Source organism: Hyperolius riggenbachi, chromosome 2 (assembly GCF_040937935.1).
Source record: "Hyperolius riggenbachi isolate aHypRig1 chromosome 2, aHypRig1.pri, whole genome shotgun sequence".
NCBI lineage: Eukaryota > Metazoa > Chordata > Amphibia > Anura > Hyperoliidae > Hyperolius > Hyperolius riggenbachi.
Window position 1 is genome coordinate 222,555,255 of NC_090647.1, and position 24,067 is coordinate 222,579,321.

General features: G+C 44.4%; 1 protein-coding gene across 4 annotated transcripts in view; it reads left to right on the forward strand.

Annotated features, from left to right (window-relative positions):
* TMEM255B (transmembrane protein 255B) overlaps positions 1–22,820 on the forward strand; it is an 81,211-nt gene extending 58,391 nt beyond the window's left edge. For 3 of the 4 annotated variants that reach the window (XM_068268214.1, XM_068268215.1, XM_068268216.1), the window contains exons 6-9: positions 465–550; positions 5,764–5,923; positions 17,461–17,601; positions 22,581–22,820. In XM_068268214.1, the coding sequence (XP_068124315.1) occupies positions 465–550; positions 5,764–5,923; positions 17,461–17,601; positions 22,581–22,748 (555 nt within the window). In that variant the 3' untranslated portion in view covers positions 22,749–22,820. The remainder of the gene's footprint in view (positions 1–464; positions 551–5,763; positions 5,924–17,460; positions 17,602–22,580) is intronic. The other variant, XM_068268217.1, reaches the window with a different exon arrangement.
* The last annotated feature ends 1,247 nt before the right edge of the window (positions 22,821–24,067 follow it).

Consider the following 24,067-nt stretch of genomic DNA (forward strand, 5'->3'; position numbering starts at 1 on the left):
AATAATAATTCCTTCCAATCAGTTTCCGATTAGTTTTGATTTATGCCCGTCTATGGGCACCTTAATACTTTCTGTTTTTGATTAGATCAATCATAGGGATATATTCACATAACTGTGATAAGACTGCAGTGCAGAGGCAGTGCGCAGCAATTGTACCGGTACTTATATAGCACATGTTGCGCATATACCTAGTTAGCACAATATGCACTAAGTAACTCTTATAGGTACAGGTAAAATTTCCGTGTCCTGATTGCGCATGGCAATCTTATCACAGTTACACTATGTGAACATACCTCACAGAATCTTTTGGAACATTGCTCACAAAACACATCATTCAGATTTTGTTCTCAATTTACAGCTGTCCCTTTAGCAGCAAGTGACATTAGCAAAAGAAGTAAAGAGACACACAGGATTTCTTATTATTTCAGTACTTAATGTTTCATTTACTTTTTTGTACCCTCCAGGTAACATGTGCTACTTCAAGCAGCGAGTGTAAGATGAGGGTTAGAACCCATACGTGTTATTGCTGCGATCTCTATGACTGCGTTAAGTATGCCATTTTTTGTTATTTTCTTATATTTTGGGTGTGTTGATGGTTGCTCTAAGGAAGCCTGGGATTAAAGGAGGAAATGTGGCCTTACTTTTTTTTATCAGCACCTGACTTTAGAAATCTACATGGATGCTCGAAAAGGGTCACCCAAAATGATGGTTTGTGAACTTTTCAGTTGACAGTTTAGGAACAATCTCAGTACTGACATTGTTTGGTTCCCGGTGTATTTGTGTGTGTGTAGTATAGAAAGTTAAGACTGGTTAAATAAAATATTGTGCACCTTTTACTAGATTTGATATGAAGATTAAGCAGCAAAAGTGGTAGTTGAACTGTGTGGCCAAAAACCTTCAGATGACAGCAGTCAAACTAGTAAAAAAACAAAAAACTAAAACATGATTACCTGGGAAATGGCTGAGAGTGAAATTTTGGGGAACAAAAATTGGGTTTATTCACAAAACTCTGTTAAAACTGCCATGTGCAAACAGCGCACATTGATTTTATGGGGTATTTACTCCATGCACAACACGCATTAACTACTCTAAGACCGCTCCACGCCAACGGGCGTGGCCGCGGCGGCAGCCCCTGGACCGCCTAACGCCAATTGGCTTCAGGTCCTGGAGCCGGCTACTGAAGGAGATCGCGGGCAGGGTGTGCGCGCATCTCCTTCTCGGGGGGGGCGGAGCTCTGCCCCCTCTTCAGTCTCGGAGCGGCTATTGCCATTCGGGAGACTGCGTGATCGCCGTCTATTTACATGTACAGCGCTGCGATCAGCAGCAGCGCTGTACTGGGGACAAGAGAGCGTTCGGTTCACATAGGGTGAAGCCTATGAGAGCTGATCGCTATGATTGGCTGGCTGGGGGGGAGGGAAAGTTTTAAAAAACAAATTAATAAAAATATATATATTTATAAAAAAAAAAAAAAAAAAAAAAAAAAAAAGATCAGACCCCACCAACAGAGAGCTCTATTGGTGGGGAGAAAAGGGGGGGGGGGGAAATCACTCATGTGCTGTGTTGTGCGGCCCTGCAGCTTGGCCTTAAAGCTGCAGTGGCCAATTATGAAAATAACAGCCTTGTCTTTAGGGGGGTTTACCACTGTGGTCCTCAAGTGGTTGAACGAGCAAGCCGCATTATGTTCACAACACATGGGTTGCTCCTGTAATGCGGGTTATATGAGCACGTGTTGCACAATATGTGCAGCACACATAGCATTGATGCATAAACACCTATACAATGTTACAGGGGTTTTGTGAGCCAAGCCTATGGATTGACACACTGGATAAATGAAGGCAAAAAACTGGATACACAGAACGATTAGAACAGTATTTTCATGTTAAGGACATTTCTGTAGGAACCATGTGGCAGTTTTTGCTCAGTGGGATAAGGGAAAAACAAAGACTTGTGCAGGCCTGAGGCCATACACACATAAACCACTTAGCAACTTCTGCCACGCTTTTCTACGTCCTTGTTTACAAACACCTATAAACACATGTAAATATTTGGTTCCGTTTTCTATTTTTAGAAACTGAGTATGTATAGCATCATCTTGTGGCCCAAAAGTAAAACTACTTCCAAATACACCTTTATTCACTTACCATAGAAAAATGAATTACATTTTCATTATTTTTGAAACTCCTTCACCCATAATCCAAAATAAAATATCACCATACTTTGTACTAGGGACACAATTTAAACATTGTAATAACCGGGACAAATGGGCAAATAAAATGTGTCTATTTTATCTACAATAGCACATTGTATTTTTAAACTACAATGGCTGAAAGCTGAGAAATGGTGATTTTTCTTCATTTTTTTTTCTTCTTCTTCCCTGCCAAATGCATATAAAATAATATAGTTCTTAGCATAAAGTACTGCCCAAAGAAAGCCTATTTTTCCCCGCAAAAAATAATGTATAGATCATTTCAGTGTGATAATTAGTGATAAAGTTATTACCGAATGAATGGAAAGAGCGTTTGAAGGGGTAAAAACATGTGGTAGAGAAGTGGTTAAATGGCCTTAATCCACTAAGCTTTATCTAACACTTTATCAAACGTTTGATAATTTACCTCATGAGTAAAATCTTATTTTGAATCCACTAAAGTATTATAGGTTTATTGAACATTTTATAGATAAAACATTCGATAAGTCTATAACACCTTAGTGAATTCAAAATAAGATTTTACTCATGAGGTAAATTATCAAACGTTTGATAAAGCGTTCGATAAAGCTTAGTGAATTGAGGCCAAAATTGGATGTGTGTATGGCCACAGGACTGCGCAAGTCTTTATCGAACACTTTATCGAACGTTTGATAATTTACCTCATGAGTAAAATCTTATTTTGAATTCAATAAGGCGGTATAGTTTTATTGAAGGTTTCATCTATAAAATGTTCAATAAAACCATAACACCTTAGTGAATTCAAAATTAGATTTTACTCATGATCGATAAAGCTAAGTGAATTGAGGTCATATGCTTTCCTGTTCCATTCTCTAGAAATACTGTCCGAATAGAAGGTATTTCTAGAAATGGCAGGTGAGGCCTGGTGAACAATAATGAATCTATCTAATCAGTTGTCAGGCAGAGAAGTAGGCACTGGAGTAGGAAAGAGAAGTATGGTCAGTTGAGCCAATCTTGGTGAGTGAAAAGACCAAGGTTGACTTAATGACAACTTAAGTCAATCTTGAACAGATAGCCATTACACTTGAACATATGTGACTGCCAGTGGGAACACGCTTACATGAAACCCCATCTATGTGCTATATGGTAAATCTATGGTCAGGAGAGCCCATACACTTGCACAGACAGAATTCCCAGCCATACCATGGGCATTGGTTACTTAGGTGTGTATAAAAAGAATACTGCAACTTAAACGACAACTGTAGTGAGAGGGATATGGAGGCTGCCATATTTATTTCCATTTAAAGAGAATCTGTAACGTCAAAACGTCCCCTGGGGGGTACTCACCTCGGGTGGGGGAAGCCTCAGGATCCTAATGAAACTTCCCACGCCGTCCTCCGTCCCTCAGCGGTCTCGTTGCAGCCCTCCGTACAAGAGGACGTCAATATTTACCTTCCCGGCTCCTGCGCAGGCGCTCTGACGGCTGTCGGCTCCGAAGTAGGCGGAAATACCCGATCGCCGTCGGGTCTGCTCTACTGCGCAGGCGCACGTTTCCGGCGCCTGCACAGTAGAGCGGACCCGACTGAGATCGGGTATTTCCATCTACTTCGGAGCCGAAAGCAGCCACAGCGCCCCCGCTGGAGCCAGCAAAGGTAAATATTGAATTGACAGTCGTCTCTGTCGCCGGCTGTTCTGAGGGCTGCAGCGAGACCCCCGTGGGAAGCCTCATTAGGATCCCGAGGCTTCCCCCACCCGAGGTGAGTACCCCCCAGGGGATGTTTTTGATGTTACAGAGTCTCTTTAAGTAATATCAGTTGCATGGCTATCTTGCTGATTCTCTGCCTCTAGGACGTTCAACCATAAATCCTGAACAAGCATGCAGCAGATCAGATGTTTCTGACATTATTGTCAGATCTGACAAGATTAGCTGCATATTTCTTTCTGGTGTGCTCCAGACACTACTGCAGCCAAATAGATCAGCAGGGCTGCCAGGCAACTGGTATTGCTTAAAAGGAAAAAGATATGGCAGCTTCCATATACACCTCACTACAGTTGTGAGAAAATATGCATGGTGTGCTAAATAATACTAGCACATGCAAAATTTGCATTTAAGTGTGAATTATACCATTGACTTACATTGGTTGTAAGTTCTAATGCGATTTCGCATGCAGGAAAACGTATCCAAAAATGTCAAGTCTGAACCCTGCCTTAACCACTGAGAGGTTTTTCCCCTTTAGGACCAGAGCAATTTTCACCTTTCAGTGCTCCTTACTTTCTTTCGCCAATAACTTACTACTAATCACAACAAAATGATCTAAATTTTGTTTTTGTCCTCATCAATTAGGCTTTCTTTGTGTGGTACACTACGCTAAGAATTATTTTATTCTAAATGCATTTTAAGGGGAATTATAACAAAAAAATTGAAAAAAAAATAATTTCTCAGTTTTCAGTCATTATAGTTTTCAAATAAAATGTTCTAGTGTGGATAAAAGGCACACATTTTATTTGCCCATTTGTCCCGGTTATTACAACATTTAAAATATTTCTCTAGTACAATATATGGTGCAAAAATTTTATTTGGAAATAAAGGTGCATTTTTTTTTAGTTTTGTGTCTATCATCAATTACAAGCCCATAAATAAAAAATAACAGCAATATACCCTCTTGACATACACATTATAAAAGTTAAATCCCTAAGGTAACTATTTATGTATTTTTTTTAATTGTCTTTTTTTTTGCAAAGTTTTATTTGGGTAACTATGGGAGAATGTGGAAGGTAAGGGGTTCATTTTAAATGTATGTGTAGGTTTTTGTTTTTTTTAATAAAAAAAAAAAAGTTGTGTTTAGGTGTAATTTTACTATTCGGCTATAAGATGTCCTCGCACATTGTATTCCTGTACATACTACTATTAGGCTAACAGGAAGTAATGGGTGCAAGTGTAACAGTTTTTCACAATGACCGCAGTCATCTCTTTGATTCCGGCGATCATTGACACGGGAACTGCATTCCTGTTCATTGATCTCCCCTCTAATGATTGGCAGCGATGACGCGTGCAGGAGCAAGTGCGGGAGCTAGCCAGTGTACGCGGCTGCAATAGACTAGTATCTATATATCTATATCCCTGGGACTTCAGATGAAATTTCCAAGGCATAGATATATTGCACAAGGTGCAGTAAGTAGTTAATGTCTTGGCTCCTCGCTGCTTTTTAGTCAATGAACTGGATGTGTTTCAGGGAGGGATCACACTTGCATTCTCTGTAGAAAATGTTTCATTTGTAATGCACATATTTTTGTGCACGTTAACCGTTGTTGGCAATAGGAATTGTTTGGAAAAGTAGTGAAAGCAGCAAAGGGGTCCTGTCACACAAAAGGTGAAAAAGCAAAATAAGCAAGCCAAGAAAATCTAAAATGTAAAAGTCACTGAACAATGACTGACATCGCATGGTTAATTTTAAGAGGAATTGTAAAAATAAAATGATGATCAGGACTGCTGTGTGTGAGACAGTGAGCTGGGGAATAAAGCTGTATGGAATGCATTTAAACCACTTCCACAATGTCTCATATGTGACCTGACAAGCGTTTTTCCTTTTCTTTGGCAGCTCAGATGAGTCTGGAAGCTACTATGAATTTGTTGGTGTAAATGGATGCCAGGATGTGGTTCACTTGTACCGACTGCTGTGGACATGCACTGTCCTGAATATTGTGGGCTTGTTCCTTGGCAGTATTACTGCAGCTGTCCTTGGAGCCTTTAAAGATATGGTAGTATTAAATTCCTAACATATTACATCAGGTTACATCAGGAATTGTAGTAAAGCAGTAAATGGTCTGGCTAATTCAACATGGAGGATTTACTAAACTTGAGTTCACTTCAAAAAATGAGTCAGGTGTTAACTTTCTATGCTTAATGCATGAGTAAGGCCACATACACACATCAGACCATAGTCTTTTGAAAATGAAAGATCACAGACCAATCTTACCACCCTTCATGTAGTATAAGAGCCATACTCTACACAGTCTTTTCTATGGAGCTGAACTCCACATCAGAAAAAAAATCTTTGCAAGATGCTGCACACACAGATGCTGTACAGACACAAAAGATCAGTATCTGCCAAAGATCTGTTACTGCCAAAAATCCATTCCTGAAAATTGCAATGATAGTCTATGAGATCTGCAGATCATCATACACACATGATTTAACTGACATTCATCTGCAGATCAGATCCACCAGGATGGATTTTCAGATCTGCGGATGATTGCTTGATCTGCAGATGAATGTCTGTTAAATCATGTGTGTATGATGATCTGCAGATCTCATAGACCATCATTGCAATTTGCAGGAATGGATTTTTGGCAGGAACAGATCTTTGGCAGATACTGATCTTTTGTGTCTGTACAGCATCTGTGTGTTCAGCATCTTGCAAAGATTTTTTTCTGATGTGGAGTTCTGATGTGGAGTTCAGCAGTATAGGAACTCCACAAATGACCCCATTTTAGAAAGAAGACACCCCAAGGTATTCAGTTAGTAGTACGGTGAGTTCATAGAATTTATTTTTTGTCACAAGTTAGCGGAAAATGACACTTTGTGAAAAAAAACAATTAAAATCAATTTCCGCTAACTTGTGACAAAAAAATAAAAACTTCTATGAACTCACCATACTCCTAACGGAATACCTTGGGGTGTCTTCTTTCTAAAATGGGCTCATTAGTGGGGTTCCTATACTGCCCTGGCATTTTAGGGGCCCTAAACCGTGAGGAGTAGTCTTGAAACAAAAATGACCTGTGAAATCCTAAAGGTACTCATTGGACTTTGGGCCCCTTAGTGCAGTTAGGGTGCAAAAAAGTGCCACACATGTGGTATCGCCGTACTCGGGAGAAGTAGTACAATGTGTTTTGAGGTGTATTTTTACACATACCCATGCTGGGTGGGAGAAATACCTCTGTAAATGACAATCTTTTGATTTTTTTACACACAATTGTCCATTTACAGAGTTATTTCTCCCACCCAGCATGGGTATGTGTAAAAATACACCCCAAAACACATTGTACTACTTCTCCCGAGTACGGCGATACCACATGTGTGGCACTTTTTTGCACCCTAACTGCGCTAAGGGGCCCAAAGTCCAATGAGTACCTTTAGGATTTCACAGGTCATTTTGAGAAATTTTGTTTCAAGACTACTCCTCACGGTTTAGGGCCCCTAAAATGCCAGGACAGTATAGGAACCCCACAAATGACTCCATTTTAGAAAGAAGACACCCCAAGGTATTCTGTTAGTAGTACGGTGAGTTCATAGAAGATTTTATTTTTTGTCACAAGTTAGCGGAAATTGATTTTTATTGTTTTTTTTCACAAAGTGTAATTTTCCGCTAACTTGTGACAAAAAATAAATTCTATGAACTCACCGTACTACTAACTAAATACCTTGGGGTGTCTTCTTTCTAAAATGGGGTCATTTGTGGGGTTCCTATACTATCCTGGCATTTTAGGGGCCCTAAACCGTGAGGAGTAGTCTTGAAACGAAATTTCTCAAAATGACCTGTGAAATCCTAAAGGTACTCATTGGACTTTGGGCCCCTTAGCGCAGTTAGGGTGCAAAAAGTGCCACACATGTGGTATCGCCGTACTCAGGAGAAGTAGTATAATGTGTTTTGGGGTGTATTTGTACACATACCCATGCTGAGTGGTAGAAATATCTCTGTAAATGGACAATTGTGTGTAAAAAAAATTAAAAAAAAAATTGTCATTTACAGAGATATTTCTCCCACCCAGCATCGGTATGTGTAAAAATACACCCCAAAACACATTATACTACTTCTCCTGAGTCAGGCAATACCACATGTGTGGCACTTTTTTGCAGCCTAACTGCGCTAAGGGGCCCAAAGTCCAATGAGCATCTTTAGGCTTTACAGGGGTGCTTACAAATTAGCACCCCCCAAAATGCGAGGACAGTAAACACACCCCACAAATGACCCCATTTTGGAAAGTAGACACTTCAAGGTATTCAGAGAGGGGCATGGTGAGTCCGTGGCAGATTTCATTTGTTTTTGTCGCAAGTTAGAAGAAATGGAAACTTTTTTTTTTTTTTTTTGTCACAAAGTGTCATTTTTCGCTTACTTGTGACAAAAATTAATATCTTCTATGAACTCACTATGCCACTCAGTGAATACTTTGGGATGTCTTCTTTCCAAAATGGGGTCATTTGGGGGGTATTTATACTATCCTGAAATTCTAGCCCCTCATGAAACATGACAGGGGGTCAGAAAAGTCATAGATGCTTGAAAATGGGAAAATTCACTTTTTGCACCATAGTTTGTAAACGCTATAACTTTTACCCAAACCAATAAATATACACTGAATGGGTTTTTTTTTATCAAAAACATGTTTGTCCACATTTTTCGCGCTGCATGTATACAGAAATTTTACTTTATTTGAAAAATGTCAGCACAGAAAGTTAAAAAAATCATTTTTTTGCCAAAATTCATGTCTTTTTTGATGAATATAATAAAAAGTAAAAATCGCAGGAGCAATCAAATAGCACCAAAAGAAAGCTTTATTAATGACAAGAAAAGGAGCCAACATTCATTTAGGTGGTAGGTTGTATGAGCGAGCAATAAACCGTGAAAGCTGCAGTGGTCTGAATGGAAAAAAGTGGCCGGTCCTTAACCACCCTGGCGTTCTGATTAAATCGCCAGGGTGGCTGCGGGAGGGTTTTTTTTAAATAAAAAAAAAACTATTTCATGCAGCCAACTGAAAGTTGGCTGCATGAAAGCCCACTAGAGGGCGCTCCGGAGGCGATCTTCCGATCGCCTCCGGCGCCCAGAATAAACAAGGAAGGCCGCAATGAGCGGCCTTCCTTGTTTTGCTTATATCGTCGCCATAGCGACGAGCGGAGTGACGTCATCGACGTCAGCCGACGTCCTGACGTCAGCCGCCTCCGATCCAGCCCTTAGCGCTGGCCGGAACTTTTTGTTCCGGCTACGCTGGGCTCAGGCGGCTGGGGGGACCCTCTTTCGCCGCTGCTCGCGGCGAATCGCTGCAGAGCGGCGGCGATCAGGCAGCACACGCGGCTGGCAAAGTGCCGGCTGCGTGTGCTGCTTTTTGTTTCATTAAAATCGGCCCAGCAGGGCCTGAGCGGCAGCCGCTGGCGGTGTTGGACGAGCTGAGCTCGTCCAGACCGCTCAGCTGGTTAAGGGGTAGAAAGCCCTAGGTCCTCAAGTGGTTAACGTGCAGCGTTAGACACCAACGCAACGTGTGCACTGTGAATGGAGCATTGATTTTTCATTACAGTGAGTTATTCTGCGTTAAATGTTTTAACGTGCAACTTTAACGTCGCACTGTGAAAGAGGCCTAAAGGAAAACTGTAATGAGAGGTATATGGAGGCTGTCATATTTATTTCCTTTTAAACACCAGTTGCCTAACCATCCTGCTGATCCTCTGCCTGTAATACTTTTAGCCATAAACCCTGAACAAGCATGGGATGAGGTGTTTCCGACATTATTGTCAGATCTGACAAGATTAGCTGCATACTTGATTCTGGTGTTATTCAAACACTACTGCAGGCAAATAGATCAGCAGGGCTGCCAGGCAACTAGTATTGTTTAATAGGAAATAAATATGGCAGCCTCCATATTCTTCTCACTACAACTTTCCTTTAACCTACTTGGCGGTAATCCCGGGCTAAGGTCGGGGAGAAAAACGCAGCTCAACCTGTGCTCGGGGTAGCTGCTGGAGGCTGTATGCAGAGCTATGCGCGCAGCGGTCGTTTCAACATACCTCCCAGGAGATCCTGGCGTCAGCAGCCATTCTTCTTCCGCTCCTACCGAGGCTCTGCTTCCCCCTGGTGAGATCGCCGACTGTAGTCATGAGGACAGCCGGAAATCTCACTTTAGGGTTGCAGCGCCACCAGGAGGATGGAGGGAAAACTGCAGCACTGGAGCCAGGGAGGCGAGTAAACGCTGGAACTGCTCCAGATCTCTTTGGCAGTATGATTTTTTCCAGGTTTTAGGGTCTGAAAGGGTGCAAAAAAAATTGCACCGCTTTTAGACCCTAATATCTGGAAAGAATCAGAACGGCAAGGGGGTTAACCTGGCACTGAACAGACAAGTGCGTTACTTTGCTAATCCAATCCCTAACCATCCTATTCTTAAATTAGTAGGGCAATGTGTACCCCTCGGGGCTGTGGTGAGTGTTGGTAGCATAGCTTAAAGAGAAACTCCAACCTAGAATTGAACTTTATCCCAATAAGTAGCTGATACCCCCTTTTACATGAGAAATATAATGCTTTTCACAAACAGACCATCAGGGGGCGCTGTATGACTGATTTTGTGCTGAAACCCCTCCCACAAGAAGCTCCGAGTACCGCGGTACTCTGGGCAAACTGCCACAATGTTCACAGACAGGAATTAGCTGTTTACAGCTGTCTCTAACAGCCAAAACAGCTAGGAGCAGCTACATAACCTGCCCACAGTAAAAATGTCACCATGTAATAAATGTCAGAATGTAAATCGGGGAGAGGAAAGATTTTACAATGAGCAAACACTGACTAAATCATTTATACATAATTATGGTAAAAAATGAAGCACTTTTTTTACTACATTATTTTCACTGGAGTTCCTCTTTAAAGGAGAACTGTAGAGAGAGAGGTATATGAAGGCTGCCATATTTATTTCCATTTAAGCAATACCAGTTACCTGGCTGTTCTGCTGCTCCTCTGCCTCTAATACTTTCAGCCATAGGCCCTGAACAAGCATGCAGCAGATCAGGTTTTTCTGTCAATTTTGACAGATATGATAAGATTAGCTGCATGCTTGTTTCTGGTGTTATTCAGCCACTACTTCAGCCAAATAGATCAGCAGAGCTGCCAGGCAACTGGTATTGGTTAAAAGGAAATAAATATGGCAGCCTCCATATACCTCTCACTACAGTTCTCCTTTAAGCTCACATATCCACTGGCTCACTCCACCTCACCGCTGGGCACCTGTACCCAGTGACCTGATGGCATGTACGAGCTCATGGGGTACAAGCGTCCTCAGCTCCGCTGCAACACTCACCTGAGTAGAACACATTACATGGGGGAGACCTGGGGACCGGGTGGAGGCGACTGCACAGGTTTTCAATAGATTTTATGCTGAAATCTGTTGGAAGTCTGTGTACATTATGCTGGCAGCAATAGAACCCTCTCTGATCAGATTCGATCAGAGAGGGATCTATCTGATGGTTGAATTTGGCAGACATCTGCCATTGTATGGGCACCTTAAAGCCTGGTAGACGCGTTTAATTTTCATTGGCCAATGTCTGGCCAATTTTACCACTTCCATGTACTATGAGAGCCAACAGATTTTGGCCCGTATGCAATTCATTTTTTCACCTGAGTTATCTCCTAGGAGATAATTTTCATCTTCTCTTTAAACTAAATTTTCAGCATTTTACAATTGAAAAAGTACCCAAAAGTTGGTGAAAAAGTACTATCAAATCTATTTAGAGTATTTTCTTGCTTGCTGGTATCTTAAAAAGCATTTTATGACAGGTTGTGAAAATATCACCTAGGAGAAAACTCAGGAGAAAAATATGAATTGCATACGAGCCTTTGAATACTATGAACAAATTGTGTAGGTGAGCTCTCGTACAAAATGAAAGCAGTATAATTGGCCAATCATTGGCGAATGAAAAGTGAAGGTGTGAACCAAGCTTCAGGTGCATTATGAACGTTATCACACAGCTGCTGCAGACTGTGGCTGTGGTAAAATTACATATGTAAAACTAGCAAGGGTATAAATAAAAATAAGTAGCATTTCACATCTAGGGGAAAGTTAGGGTTAAGTAAAATGTTTGTGTATTGCCAGAAAAAAGGTTTAAGTATTTGTGTGCAAAGCTATGGCACTTGGTAACAATAGACCATGTGTCAGAGACTCAAAATGAAGCAGTAAATATGCAAATTACAAGGCAAGTCTCTGCTATCTTATCAGTAAGGATGGTGAACGAGATGCAAATTGTTCCAAGATGCTAAAGATTATGCAGATCTTACATGCAAATTTACGTGGCTTAAAAATGCACCAAATTTCAAGCTGCATACATTTGCATGCAAGATCTGCATAATCCTGTATCAACTGAGAACAATTTGCATCTTATTGGCCATTGTTCATTATCAGATTAAGGCCTCAGTCACACCTAAAATCGAAAAAGCAAACACAATTGTGTGCTTTACCACCACTGCGTTTCTGGTAAAAGCGCGCTTCTAAGCGCTTTTCCAGAGCGGTTTGTCATTCACTCCCTGGCACAAGTCAGGAAGTGAACGATTTGTATTTATTTTGGTACTTATCCGTTAGCCGGGCGCATCCGGCAGGTGGCGCTAATTACTATTCCCCCTCCAGGTCGCCATGGATAGTAGGGAAAGATGTAACTCTGGTGGAGTTTTGTCGCCACCTGCCAGATGCGCCCGGGTAACGGATAAGTACCTTTATTTTTTTCCAGGTCAATGTATTTATTCTAAAAAACGCAAACGCCGCGTTTTGTGAGCGTTTAGCGCTCTTCCTATACCTTCCATTAAATGGTACAGGCACCGCTTTGCCGCACGCACAGCATATGAACTATGCTGATATGAACCTTCTCATAGAGATTCATAAAACAAGCATTTTGTGGGCGATTTTAAAAATCGCCTGCGCTTGAAAAAAGGCAGAAAACGCCCCGTGCGAATGAGCCCTCACAGCATTGAAACTGAGAATATCTGTTTTTTGGGGAATTCAAATCAAGTTGGTGTGGGCACGGAATTGTGGCTGTTTTGTTTAAAGTTCAGTCTAATCTAATCTGGGTTTCCAGTCAGCTAATACAGTATGTGGATCTGCAATAATGGCAATCAGAAGCTGAGGGGATTGGTTCACTCATAGAAGTCATGAAGTATGCCTATAGTGTAGAATGGGGTTAGGGCTTCACATTAATGGTAGCTGGCAGTTTAAGGCCTCTTTTGCAAGGGAGGTAGAACTGCAAGCTTGTCTGGTGGTTCAGCCTCCCAGCTGCCTGCCACAAGTGCCATTTAGCTGCAGTTTCATGAAACTGAGCTGAATGGCAGCGTTTGGTAACACTGCACGTCATGTCTGACAGGCAGCAGCCTTACCTGGCGGCAAAAAAGTCTCAGGTCTCATCTGTGGATGGCAACCACCATCAGGGGCGTCTGAGTCACTAGGCAACTATAAATTTTTGCCTATGGCGCCGTGGGTCTAAGTGGGCGCCTTCTCGCCAAGTCGCCGCTCTGTGCGTTTGTTTAATTTTTTTTTTCTTCTTTCAGCCAGCCAGGTCGGCGCCGGCTGTGACAGGCAGCTCAGCCTGTGCCCGGCGCCGCCTACTGGTCCGCCCCCTTCCTCTCCTGAGTCTCTGAGCAAGCAGCACGCACATTAGTTCATATGTGCGGTGCCGCCGCCTACTGGTCCGCCCCCTCTCCCCGCCCCCTCTCCCTCTCTGTGCAGACTAGCGTGCGGCCTCCGCACGCTAGTTCGTTTACACGTCGGTGCCGCCCCTAACTCCGCCCCCCGCCTGTCACACGTGTTGCGACGCAGGGACCAGTCACCAGTGCTACCGCCGGCTGGCTACACCTGACTGCGCAGTGTGCGCACAAACTATCAGAGGCAACACACCTCACAGTGAGTGCCAAGATCTGCAGATCTGCTGCTCATGATGATTTTTTTATATGCATCCGGATTCCTGGCTAGCCCTGATTCCGAGGGGCACCTGTCGCTATCTAACCTGGGGGGGTCCCTGTCGCTATCTAACCTGGGGGGGTCCCTGTCGCTATCTAACCTGGGGGGGTCCCTGTCGCTATCTAACCTGGGGGGGTCCCTGTCGCTATCTAACCTGGGGGGGTCCCTGTCACTATCTAACCTGGGGGGGTCCCTGTCACTATCTAACCTGGGGGGGTCCCTGTCACTATCTAACCTGGGGGGGTCCCTGTCTCTAACCTGGGGGGTCACTGTCTCTATCTAACCTGGGGGTCCCTGTCACTATCTAACCTGGGGGGTCCCTGTCACTATCTAACCTGGGGGTTGCTGTCTCTAACCTGGGGGTCGCTGTCACTATCTAACCTGGGGGTCGCTGTCTCTAACCTGGGGGTCGCTGTCACTATCTAACCTGGGGGTCGCTGTCACTATCTAACCTGGGGGTCGCTGTCTCTCTAACCTGGGGGTCCCTATCACTATCTAACCTGGGGGGGTCCCTGTCACTATCTAACCTGGGGGGGTCCCTGTCACTATCTAACCTGGGGGGGTCCCTGTCACTATCTAACCTGGGGGGGTCCCTGTCACTATCTAACCTGGGGGGGTCCCTGTCACTATCTAACCTGGGGGGGTCCCTGTCACTATCTAACCTGGGGGGGTCCCTGTCACTATCTAACCTGGGGGTCGCTGTCTCTAACCTGGGGGGTCACTGTCTCTATCTAACCTGGGGGTCCCTGTCACTATCTAACCTGGGGGGTCCCTGTCTCTATCTAACCTGGGGGTTGCTGTCTCTAACCTGGGGGTCGCTGTCACTATCTAACCTGGGGGTCGCTGTCTCTAACCTGGGGGTCGCTGTCACTATCTAACCTGGGGGTCGCTGTTACTATCTAACCTGGGGGTCGCTGTCTCTATCTAACCTGGGGGGGTCCCTGTCACTATCTAACCTGGGGGGGTCCCTGTCACTATCTAACCTGGGGGGGTCCCTGTCACTATCTAACCTGGGGGGTCCCTGTCACTATCTAACCTGGGGGTTGCTGTCTCTAACCTGGGGGTCGCTGTCACTATCTAACCTGGGGGTCGCTGTCACTATCTAACCTGGGGGTCGCTGTCTCTAACCTGGGGGTCGCTGTCACTATCTAACCTGGGGGTCGCTGTCACTATCTAACCTGGGGGTCGCTGTCTCTATCTAACCTGGGGGTCGCTGTCTCTATCTAACCTGGGGGTCGCTGTCTCTATCTAACCTGGGGGTCCCTGTCACTATCTAACCTGGGGGGTCCCTGTCACTATCTAACCTGGGGGTTGCTGTCTCTAACCTGGGGGTCGCTGTCACTATCTAACCTGGGGGTCGCTGTCACTATCTAACCTGGGGGTCGTTGTCACTATCTAACCTGGGGGTCGCTGTCACTATCTAACCTGGGGGTCGCTGTCACTATCTAACCTGGGGGTCCCGGTCTCTATCTAACCTGGGGGTCCCTGTCTCTATCTAACCTGGGGGGGTCCCTGTCACTATCTAACCTGGGGGGGTCCCTGTCACTATCTAACCTGGGGGTCCCTGTCTCTAACCTGGGGGGTCCCTGTCACTATCTAACCTGGGGGTCGCTGTCATTATCTAACCTGGGGGTCGCTGTCACTATCTAATCTGGGGGTCGCTGTCACTATCTAACCTGGGGGTCGCTGTCACTATCTAACCTGGGGGTCGCTGTCACTATCTAACCTGGGGGTCGCTGTCACTATCTAACCGGGGGGTCGCTGTCACTATCTAACCGGGGGGTCCCTGTCACTATCTAAACTGGGGGTCCCTGTCACTATCTAAACTGGGGGTTCATGTCACTACACACACTGGGGGTCGCCAGTCACTAACTGAACTGGGGGGTACCTGTCACTACCTAAACTGGGGGCTCCTGTCACTACCTAAACTGGGGGGCACCTGTCACTACATACACTGGGGGCTCCTGTCACTACCTAAACTGGGGGGTACCTGTCACTACCTAAACTGGGGGGCTCCTGGCACTACCTAAACTAGGGGGCACCTCTCACTACCTAAACTATCTAGGCCAACCAGCCCAGAATCACTGGCAAAAAGGCCACAGCATCACCACCAGTCAGGCCAGCATTTACTTCAACCAGCCAGCCCAGCCACAGCTTCGCCGCCAGCCAGCCCAGCCACAGCATCACCGCCAGTCAGGCCACAGCAGGCCTTCCAGCCCACACATCATCCCCAATCCAGACAAAAATAGTATTGCCAGCCAGGCACAGCAGCCAGTAGAGGAGAATTCAGAAGCCAGGTGAGAGGTGTCTACCATATTAAGGGGGCATTCTGCCCATTTATGTGAAATGCTGTCTATTTATGTGCCTCATGACTGCTGAATTTGTCTTGTTGGGGGCCTCATGGTTACTGGATTTGTCTTGTTGGTGGCCTCATGATTGCTGAATTTGTCTTGTTGGGGGCCTCATGATTTGTTGGGGGCCTTAAGATTGCTGAATTTGTCTTGCTCGGGGCCTCATGATTGCTGAATTTGTCTTGTTGGTGGCCTCATGATTGCTGAATTTGTCTTGTTGGGGGCCTCATGATTTGTTGAGGGCCTCAAGATTGCTGAATTTGTCTTGTTGGGGGCCTCATGATTGCTAACTGCGAGACTATGGGAAAAGCAGAATCATCATCATATGAGACAATAGCATTAAACCTACTTTTTTTTAGCTTTTTAAAACAGAAAATAAAACTGGGGGGGTTCTAAAAAAAATACATTTTTCAGGAGTAGGATGGATGAAATTGTTTATCTTCACAGTTTATTTTCAACTTGGATTTTCCATAATGTTCATGTATGAGTTAAAATGTTTGTATTTAGTTTAAATTGCTGTTGGCACTTTGCGATTCATAAGTGACTTTTCGCCACCACTGTCCTAATCTAATGTCCCACCATTGCTAAGTTCATGTAAACTTGTCTCCACCCGTGACCACACCCACATTTTGGTCTATGACCACACACATTTTTCGCGCAACGAAGCCCCAATTATTGGGGGGGGGGGGGTGACTGTGGATAATCAGCACCGGGTGCCAAATACCCTAGGTACGCCACTGCCTCATAGTGAGTGGCGTGCCCCCTCTTGATATTATATGCCCCACTCTCCCCTGGCTGGCCCTGAGATTTGAGTGTGGAGGGGGGGGGGGGGGGGGGCGCCACAGGTTTTCTTGCCTGGAGTGACAAAGTGGCTAGAAACACCCCTGACCACCATGCCCAGATGCAACTTCATGGTGGGCTGCCTGTCCTCCCATCATGTCGAGCACTAGCTAGTGCCCGGCTGGAGAACAGGAGCAACTGATGGGGTGAATTCGCTGCACTCAGCTGCTTGTGCAAAAGAGGCCTAAATGTTTACCAATGTGTCTGTCCTATAACAGTTACAGTATATAAAATAGATTACACAGCAAATGTTATTCTCTAGTGATAGTCCAATATTGCTGTTTTTTATAAAGATGATAAACTGGACACATTGTCATGCACAGTATGTAAAATTATATATTTTTTTCTTACAGTAAAGCTGAATAAGATACATGAAATGACGCATGAAATTCAGCAACATTCTTTGATTTTCAGGCACCAACTTCCCACCTCAACTTTAACTCGCCTCCTCCTCAGATACTGTACAACCCAGCACAACAGATCCTGACCTACACAGGGTTCTGCTCCCCAACCTCCTCCCTTCCCTCCTATGCATCATTCCCGCTACCACTGCAGGTAACTTCTAAACAATGACGCTTACTATTGGATGGATTTGACAAGTAGCTTTTTTGCTATGTGCAAATCAATCCAAAAACATTTACCATATATACTCGACTAGAAATCTTAAAATTTAGGTTTGGACTAACTAAATAAAAGTATACGGGTCGACCTATACACGAGTCACGAGCAACACCGAGCTGTACTATTTATTGGTGACATTCCCATTTGCAGCTATTTACCCAGTGGCAAGAAACACTTTCTTGATGAAGGAAATGCCAAGAAAACACAGGTCTGAAAGTCCTGGCCACAGCAATTAACAAGGAAATGGGCAGGGTAAAAACAGATACTGGGCTGCAGGAAGGGGACGGAATAATTGCGGCACTTGTGGGCCTGGAGGAGTTATTGGCTGCAATTTAGAGACAGGAGGGGTTAATTTAATAAAGTCTTCCCGAATAGAGCGTGACACATAAAAGACTTTTACGGTAGCACATGTTATTCTGCTTAACGTGAACCAGAGACGAAGCACCCCCTGGTGTATTTTACCATATAGATCAGTGGGAACATTAGAGAAAACACCTACCCTGCTCTCTGTTTCTAATCTGCCCTGATAAAATCCCCGACTGAGCATTCATTCTGGCTTTGCTCAGTCATTATAGTCTGGCTTTGCTCATTCAAAGCAAGAAGGGGGCAGAGTAGGGCTTGAAAAGACATCAGAGAAGACAGACTCCGATATAATGATTCCAGAGCAAAGCCAGACTGAATGCTCAGTCGGGGATTTTATCAGGGCTGGTAACAAGCAGGCTGAGCAGTGAAGAATGAAACAGAGAGCAGGGTAGGTGTTTTCTCTAATGTTCCCACTGATATACAGTATATGGTAAAATACATGAGGGTGCTTCGTCTCTGGTTCTCTTTAAAGGGATCCTAAAGGCAAGGGGAAAAAATGAGAAGCCCCAGGTAAGTGAAACTACCAGCCCCCTGCAGCCGTCCCTGTGCCCTCGCCGGTCTTCAACGATCCTTCGTTCCCCACCGTGAGTTAGTTTAATTTTTGCCGACTCGGAGTCGGCAGGCCACTGCCCCTACACAGCTCTGTCCACACGTATCCTTCTTCGCACTCCCGTCCCCAATAGCTATTGCGGACGGGAATGCGAAGAAGGATACACGTGAACAGAGCTGTGCAAGCGCAGTGGCCCACCGACTCCCAAGTCGGCAAAAACAAAACTAACCCATGCCAGGAGAATAGAGCATTGGTGAATGGCTACAGGACGGCTGCAGAGAACTGGTAGAAGCCCCAGGTAAGTGAAACATTTTTTTTCCTTGCCTTTAGACACTCCATTGGTTCTTATTTAAGTTTTCTCCTACGAGATAATTTTTCATCCACTTTTTTCAGCTGAAAAGTCATAAAAAGTTGTTTTTAAAAGTACCAAAAAAGGAAGGGAAAAAAGTAATAACATTTTTAGTATTTTGGTGGCCTTAAATGCATTTTATTGACACAGTGTGAAATATCACCTAGCAGAAAACTCACAAGAAAAAGTCAATTGAATAGGGGCCATTGCCTTGCTGCATAGTGCACATAGGGCCCGTTTCCATTACAGCGATTTCGCATGCGTTGTCTGCATACGGATTCGCATAACCAATACAAGTGGATGGCCCTGTTTCCACTTGTCAGTTTTTTGGTGCGTTTTTCTGTGCAGGATTTTTCTGCACGGTAGAGCCTGCAGAATTCGCCTGCGTGTGGAATGCAGGCGATTCGCAGGCAATGTATTTAATAGGGGAAATCGCACATGCGTTTTTTGCCGCGATTTCGCACCAAAAGTAATCTAAACTGAACCAGGCAGTGACATGCAAAAAACGCACGCGGAATCGCATCTGCGTGTGATTTTGTCAGCGGTGGAATCCCGGCGATTCGCACCGCACTAGTGGAAACGAGCCCATACAATTCAAGGTGATCAGAAACTTGAGCAGAGTGCAAGCTTCTTACCACCTGACATTGCTCAGTATTTACTGCTCAGGGAGCTGCAGTTATATTCAACTTGCTGTTCCAATGCTTCATTTTTCATAAAGAAAACGCTGCTCTATAAACACTTAGGCCTTGTTCACATTATAAAATCTTCAGTGCCATTGCAAGCGCTGAGCGATTTTGAAAGTGATTTTCTAAGTGCTTTCGGGGAGATTTGCACTTAGAAGAATGCATTTTTAAGCGCTTTTGTGTAGTGATGCTTATTTTCACTTCCTGACATTAGTCAGGAAGTGAACTCTTTGCCCCGGAGATGAATAAATACAATGTATTTATTTATTGAAAGCACTTGGGAAAATCGCTTACCAAAGAGCTTTTTTCAAGCGCTTTTTTCAAGCACAATTTCCCTATCCTTTCTATTGAATCGCAAATGCTCAGAAAATGGTGCAGGAGCCGCGTTTGCGAGTGGATAGAAAGCTTATTGCTTGTGTGAGAACACTCACATAAGTTAACTTTGCACTAACACTTTTAAGGTGATTTTTAAAATAGCCAGTGCTAAAAACCCCTGAAATCGCTGCTAATGTGAAAGCCCTTAAAACACTTGCGTAGCTCCCTGCTGCTGTCACCTGCTGTCCGCCACTAGAGCCTCTAAACTCCCTGTCACTCACCCAGTGCTCGCCGTTCTATACTGGCACTCAACGGCAGCGTCATCTGAATCACCGGACCTGCTGCCGCTTTCCTTCCCACTTCTGACTGGTTATAGAGAACTCTTAAAGGGGAACTGAAGAGAGAGGTATATGGAGCCTGTCATGTTTATTTCCTTTTAGACAATACCAGTTGCCTGGCAGCCCTGCTGATCCTCTGCCTCTAATACTATTAGCCATAGCCCCTGAACAAGCATGCAGCAGATCAGGTGTTTCAGTGGTTCAGACTTATAAGTCTGATCTGACAAGACTAGCTGCATGCTTGTTTCTGGTTTTAATCAGATACTACTGCAGAGAAATAGACCAGCAGGGCTGCCAGGCAACTGGTATTGATTAAAAGGAAATAAACATGACAGCCTCCATATACCTCTCTCTTCAGTTCCCCTTTAAGCGCAGAATGCTCCTGGATGTGGGGGCAAGACAGGGGGTATGTGCGGCCAGGCAGGCTAAGAAGAGCACGACTGGCCGTGACGGTCAAAATTGACACCTCAATATATTGAGGTGACCACAAGACTGCGGAGAGGCTGGAGAGAATGGCAAGGGAGCCCACAAACCACATGGGGCTGGAGAAAGCCCCAGGTAAGTATAAATACTGCTGCTATTAACATCTCAGGTTTACATCCCTAGCGTTCTGGATGAGCTAGGCTCGTCCAGAGACGCCGGAGGTCACCGCTCAGGCCCCGCTGGGCCGATTTGAATTTTTTTTTAAACACGCAGCAAGCACTTTGCTTGTTGCGTGCCTTACATGATCGCCGCCGCTCGCCGCTTATCCGCCACGATACAGGGCTCCCCCCAGCAGAGACCCCGTGCGCTGCCTGGCCAATCAGTGCCAGGCAGCGCTGAGGGGTGGATCGGGTCTCCCTGTGACGTCACGACGTCGCTGACGTCGAGACGTTCGTTGCCATGGCGAAGGGGGAAGCCCTCAAGGAAATCACGTTCAGAACGGGATTTCCGGACGGGCCATTGCGCTGGCGGCGATTGGAGGGCAGGGAGGGACGCCGCAGGGAGGGGGAATCATGTAGCTAGCGCTAGGCTAGCTACATAAAAAAAAAAAAAAAAAGAAAGTGCAAAAAACTTTCCCGCGGCCGCAGGAATCAGAACGCCAGGCAGGTTTTAATGACACACACACACAAAAAGCTCTAGGTGAGCCCACAGCTCTGTTAATTATAGTGAAAGTTTTTTTGTTGTTTTTTTACATTTTTACACTATACAGCACAGTGGTTTTTGGATTATGGAATGAATCATCTGAGCTTCCATTAATCTTTATGGGGAAATTTGCCTTGATAAATGAGTGCTTTCACTTACAAGCATGTCTCCAGAACTAATTTTTGCTCGCAAACCAAGGTTCCACTGTACAAGGAAAACTGGAGAATCACTCTGAGGGCTGGAACCCACAGGAGCGCTTTTGGCAGCGTTTTGGCAGCACTGCGATACGCTAGCAGTTTGCCAAAACGCTGGGCTAATGTTAATGGATGGGGCAACTTCCACAGGAGCGTTTGCGTTTCTCAGAAACGCAAACGCAGGACATGCAGCATTTTGGGAGCGTTAGCGCTTCAATGCAAAGTATTGAAACGCTAGCAGAAACGCTCAGCAAAACCTAAACTGAGCGGTTCTGCTAGCGTTTTGCGGTTCAGCACACTGTAACAAAATTAAAAATTATTCACAGGACCAATCAGGATAAAAACGCGAAACGCAAAACGCTACACAACCGCTGAGGAAAAAAATACACTGTTGCAAAACGCGACCGAAAACTCGCATGAATCAGCTTGCAAACCGCTCAGGCAAAACGCTAGCGGTTGCGTTTAGCGTTTGCGGTTTGCAGTGGGTTCCAGGCCTCAGGGTCTGCTTTCGTTTGCTCCAGTTTTGTGTGTACAATTTTTGATTAATCTGCCTCTGGCCTGGACCAAACCCTAAGTGCCAAAGGCCGGGTTTGCCCTAATGCCACTGTTACAAGCAGTGCTTTGTAACAATGCTCCAGTCACATATATTGAATGGGGCAACTCCACACACAACACCATCATAGGCTGCAAACCACAATTAACAGAAAGTATTAATAGAATTATAAAGGCAAATTTATAGAATGTATGATGTTCCTTCAAAGACTTTATTTTGTGTTAGTAAAATTATATTTGGAGACTCTTATTAAAAGGATTCATAAAAGCCTGTATTCATGTGTTGCTTCTCTGTACTGCAGCATTAGCAACTGCAACATAAAATCTTTATGAAAAGCAACATATGCAGACCTCTTTTTTGCAGTTCATTTTATGACTGTTTTGTCTCATACTATGAATGTGTACTCTACAGGAAATTTAACATAACATATTACTATTTTGCAGCCTTCAGGTTCCTATCCGGCTACCTCCTCTGCAGAGATCTCTTTGTCAGAAGACATCCAGCATCCATCCCACTCCAACTCTATGAATGGACTGGCTGCAAACCCACATTCACAGTATGCTTCCACCATAGCCTTACCTGTTGAGAAGCCGCCTCCATACGTTCCTTAGTGAGGCTCAGTAATCTAATGTAATGCCCATGTGTACAGGAAACCAAGGATTAAAAAGGACTTTCCGCAGAAATTGTGAACCATTTCTTCCAACCTCCAAAATGTTCACACCACGAGAAAGATTACCAGGTTAACAGTCTAGACAACATAGATTTACACTAAACAGTTTACTATGTGTTGCTGGCTGTGCTGAGTCCCTTTATACTTTATCATACATACTTAAATATTCTTGTACTGAGTGGATCCTGACATGCATAAAACATATGAGAAAGACGTGCTACAAACCACACTGATCAGATGTGCTTAAAGATTTCAGTGTTTGGAGGAAGAACAGATTTTTTACTTATGTTATTCCACTTTTACAAGTGCCATTACACTTAATCATTCATGTGATATGGAAAAAAATCAGGTCTGATGTCGTGCGTGTCGGCTTCCTGCACGCGTTTCCAAAACGCGACTGGAAACGCGTGCAGTCTGAACGGGCCCTAACAAGAGGCAGACACTGCAAGGTGGTGATGACTGGCCGATTCTGTATCTTAAGCAGGATTACGTAGAGGCCTATAGGTACAAACATCTCAATGCCTTAAACACCTTCTCTCAAATGACATCTTATATCATGACCTTTGCATGTGACCACACCAGCCCCTCACTAGGACACAGGCACAGGTTACTAATAAAGCCAGGGAACAGAGGTGGCAGCTCAGACGCATCTTGATGGCAAAAGCTGAGCCAGCTCCCAGCGATGCTTGGGACAGTAGGAACCAGCCACGTCTGCAGCACTGACACCTTTAGGCCCATTCCCAGTGATAAATCCAGTTCTGGGCCTCAGTACATTTAGGTGCAACTCTCTAGCTCCTGAACAAAATATGTATTTATTGTCCAGTGTGGCGTAATATGTTAGCTCTTTATAAATAAAATAATAATAATTTAGGACTTTATTTCTCTCCTAATCAGATATCTAAAACCAAAGCCTGAAGTCAGTAGAGGCTCTGATCATCCAAAGGCAGGGTTCAGCTGTGCTCTGGTGAGGATCTGTGGTAGAGAAGTTGAGGCATGGAAAATGTAGGCATCAGAGATTGCAAAACTACATTGAGTATTTGAAGCAAATCTGAACTGACCCCCCCCCCCCCCCAAACTTGTATAATAACAATACTATATGGAACGTCACTGCAGTCTCATTTTTATTTTTAATTTAAGGGGTTACATTTTAATTCTATAGATTGCACAGCAGCAATTTCAGTATTGACATGTAATTTAGTTCAATCAGCTGCTGGCAATAAGTAATAATGAACATTTCAACTTTTCAGCTCTATTTTGTTG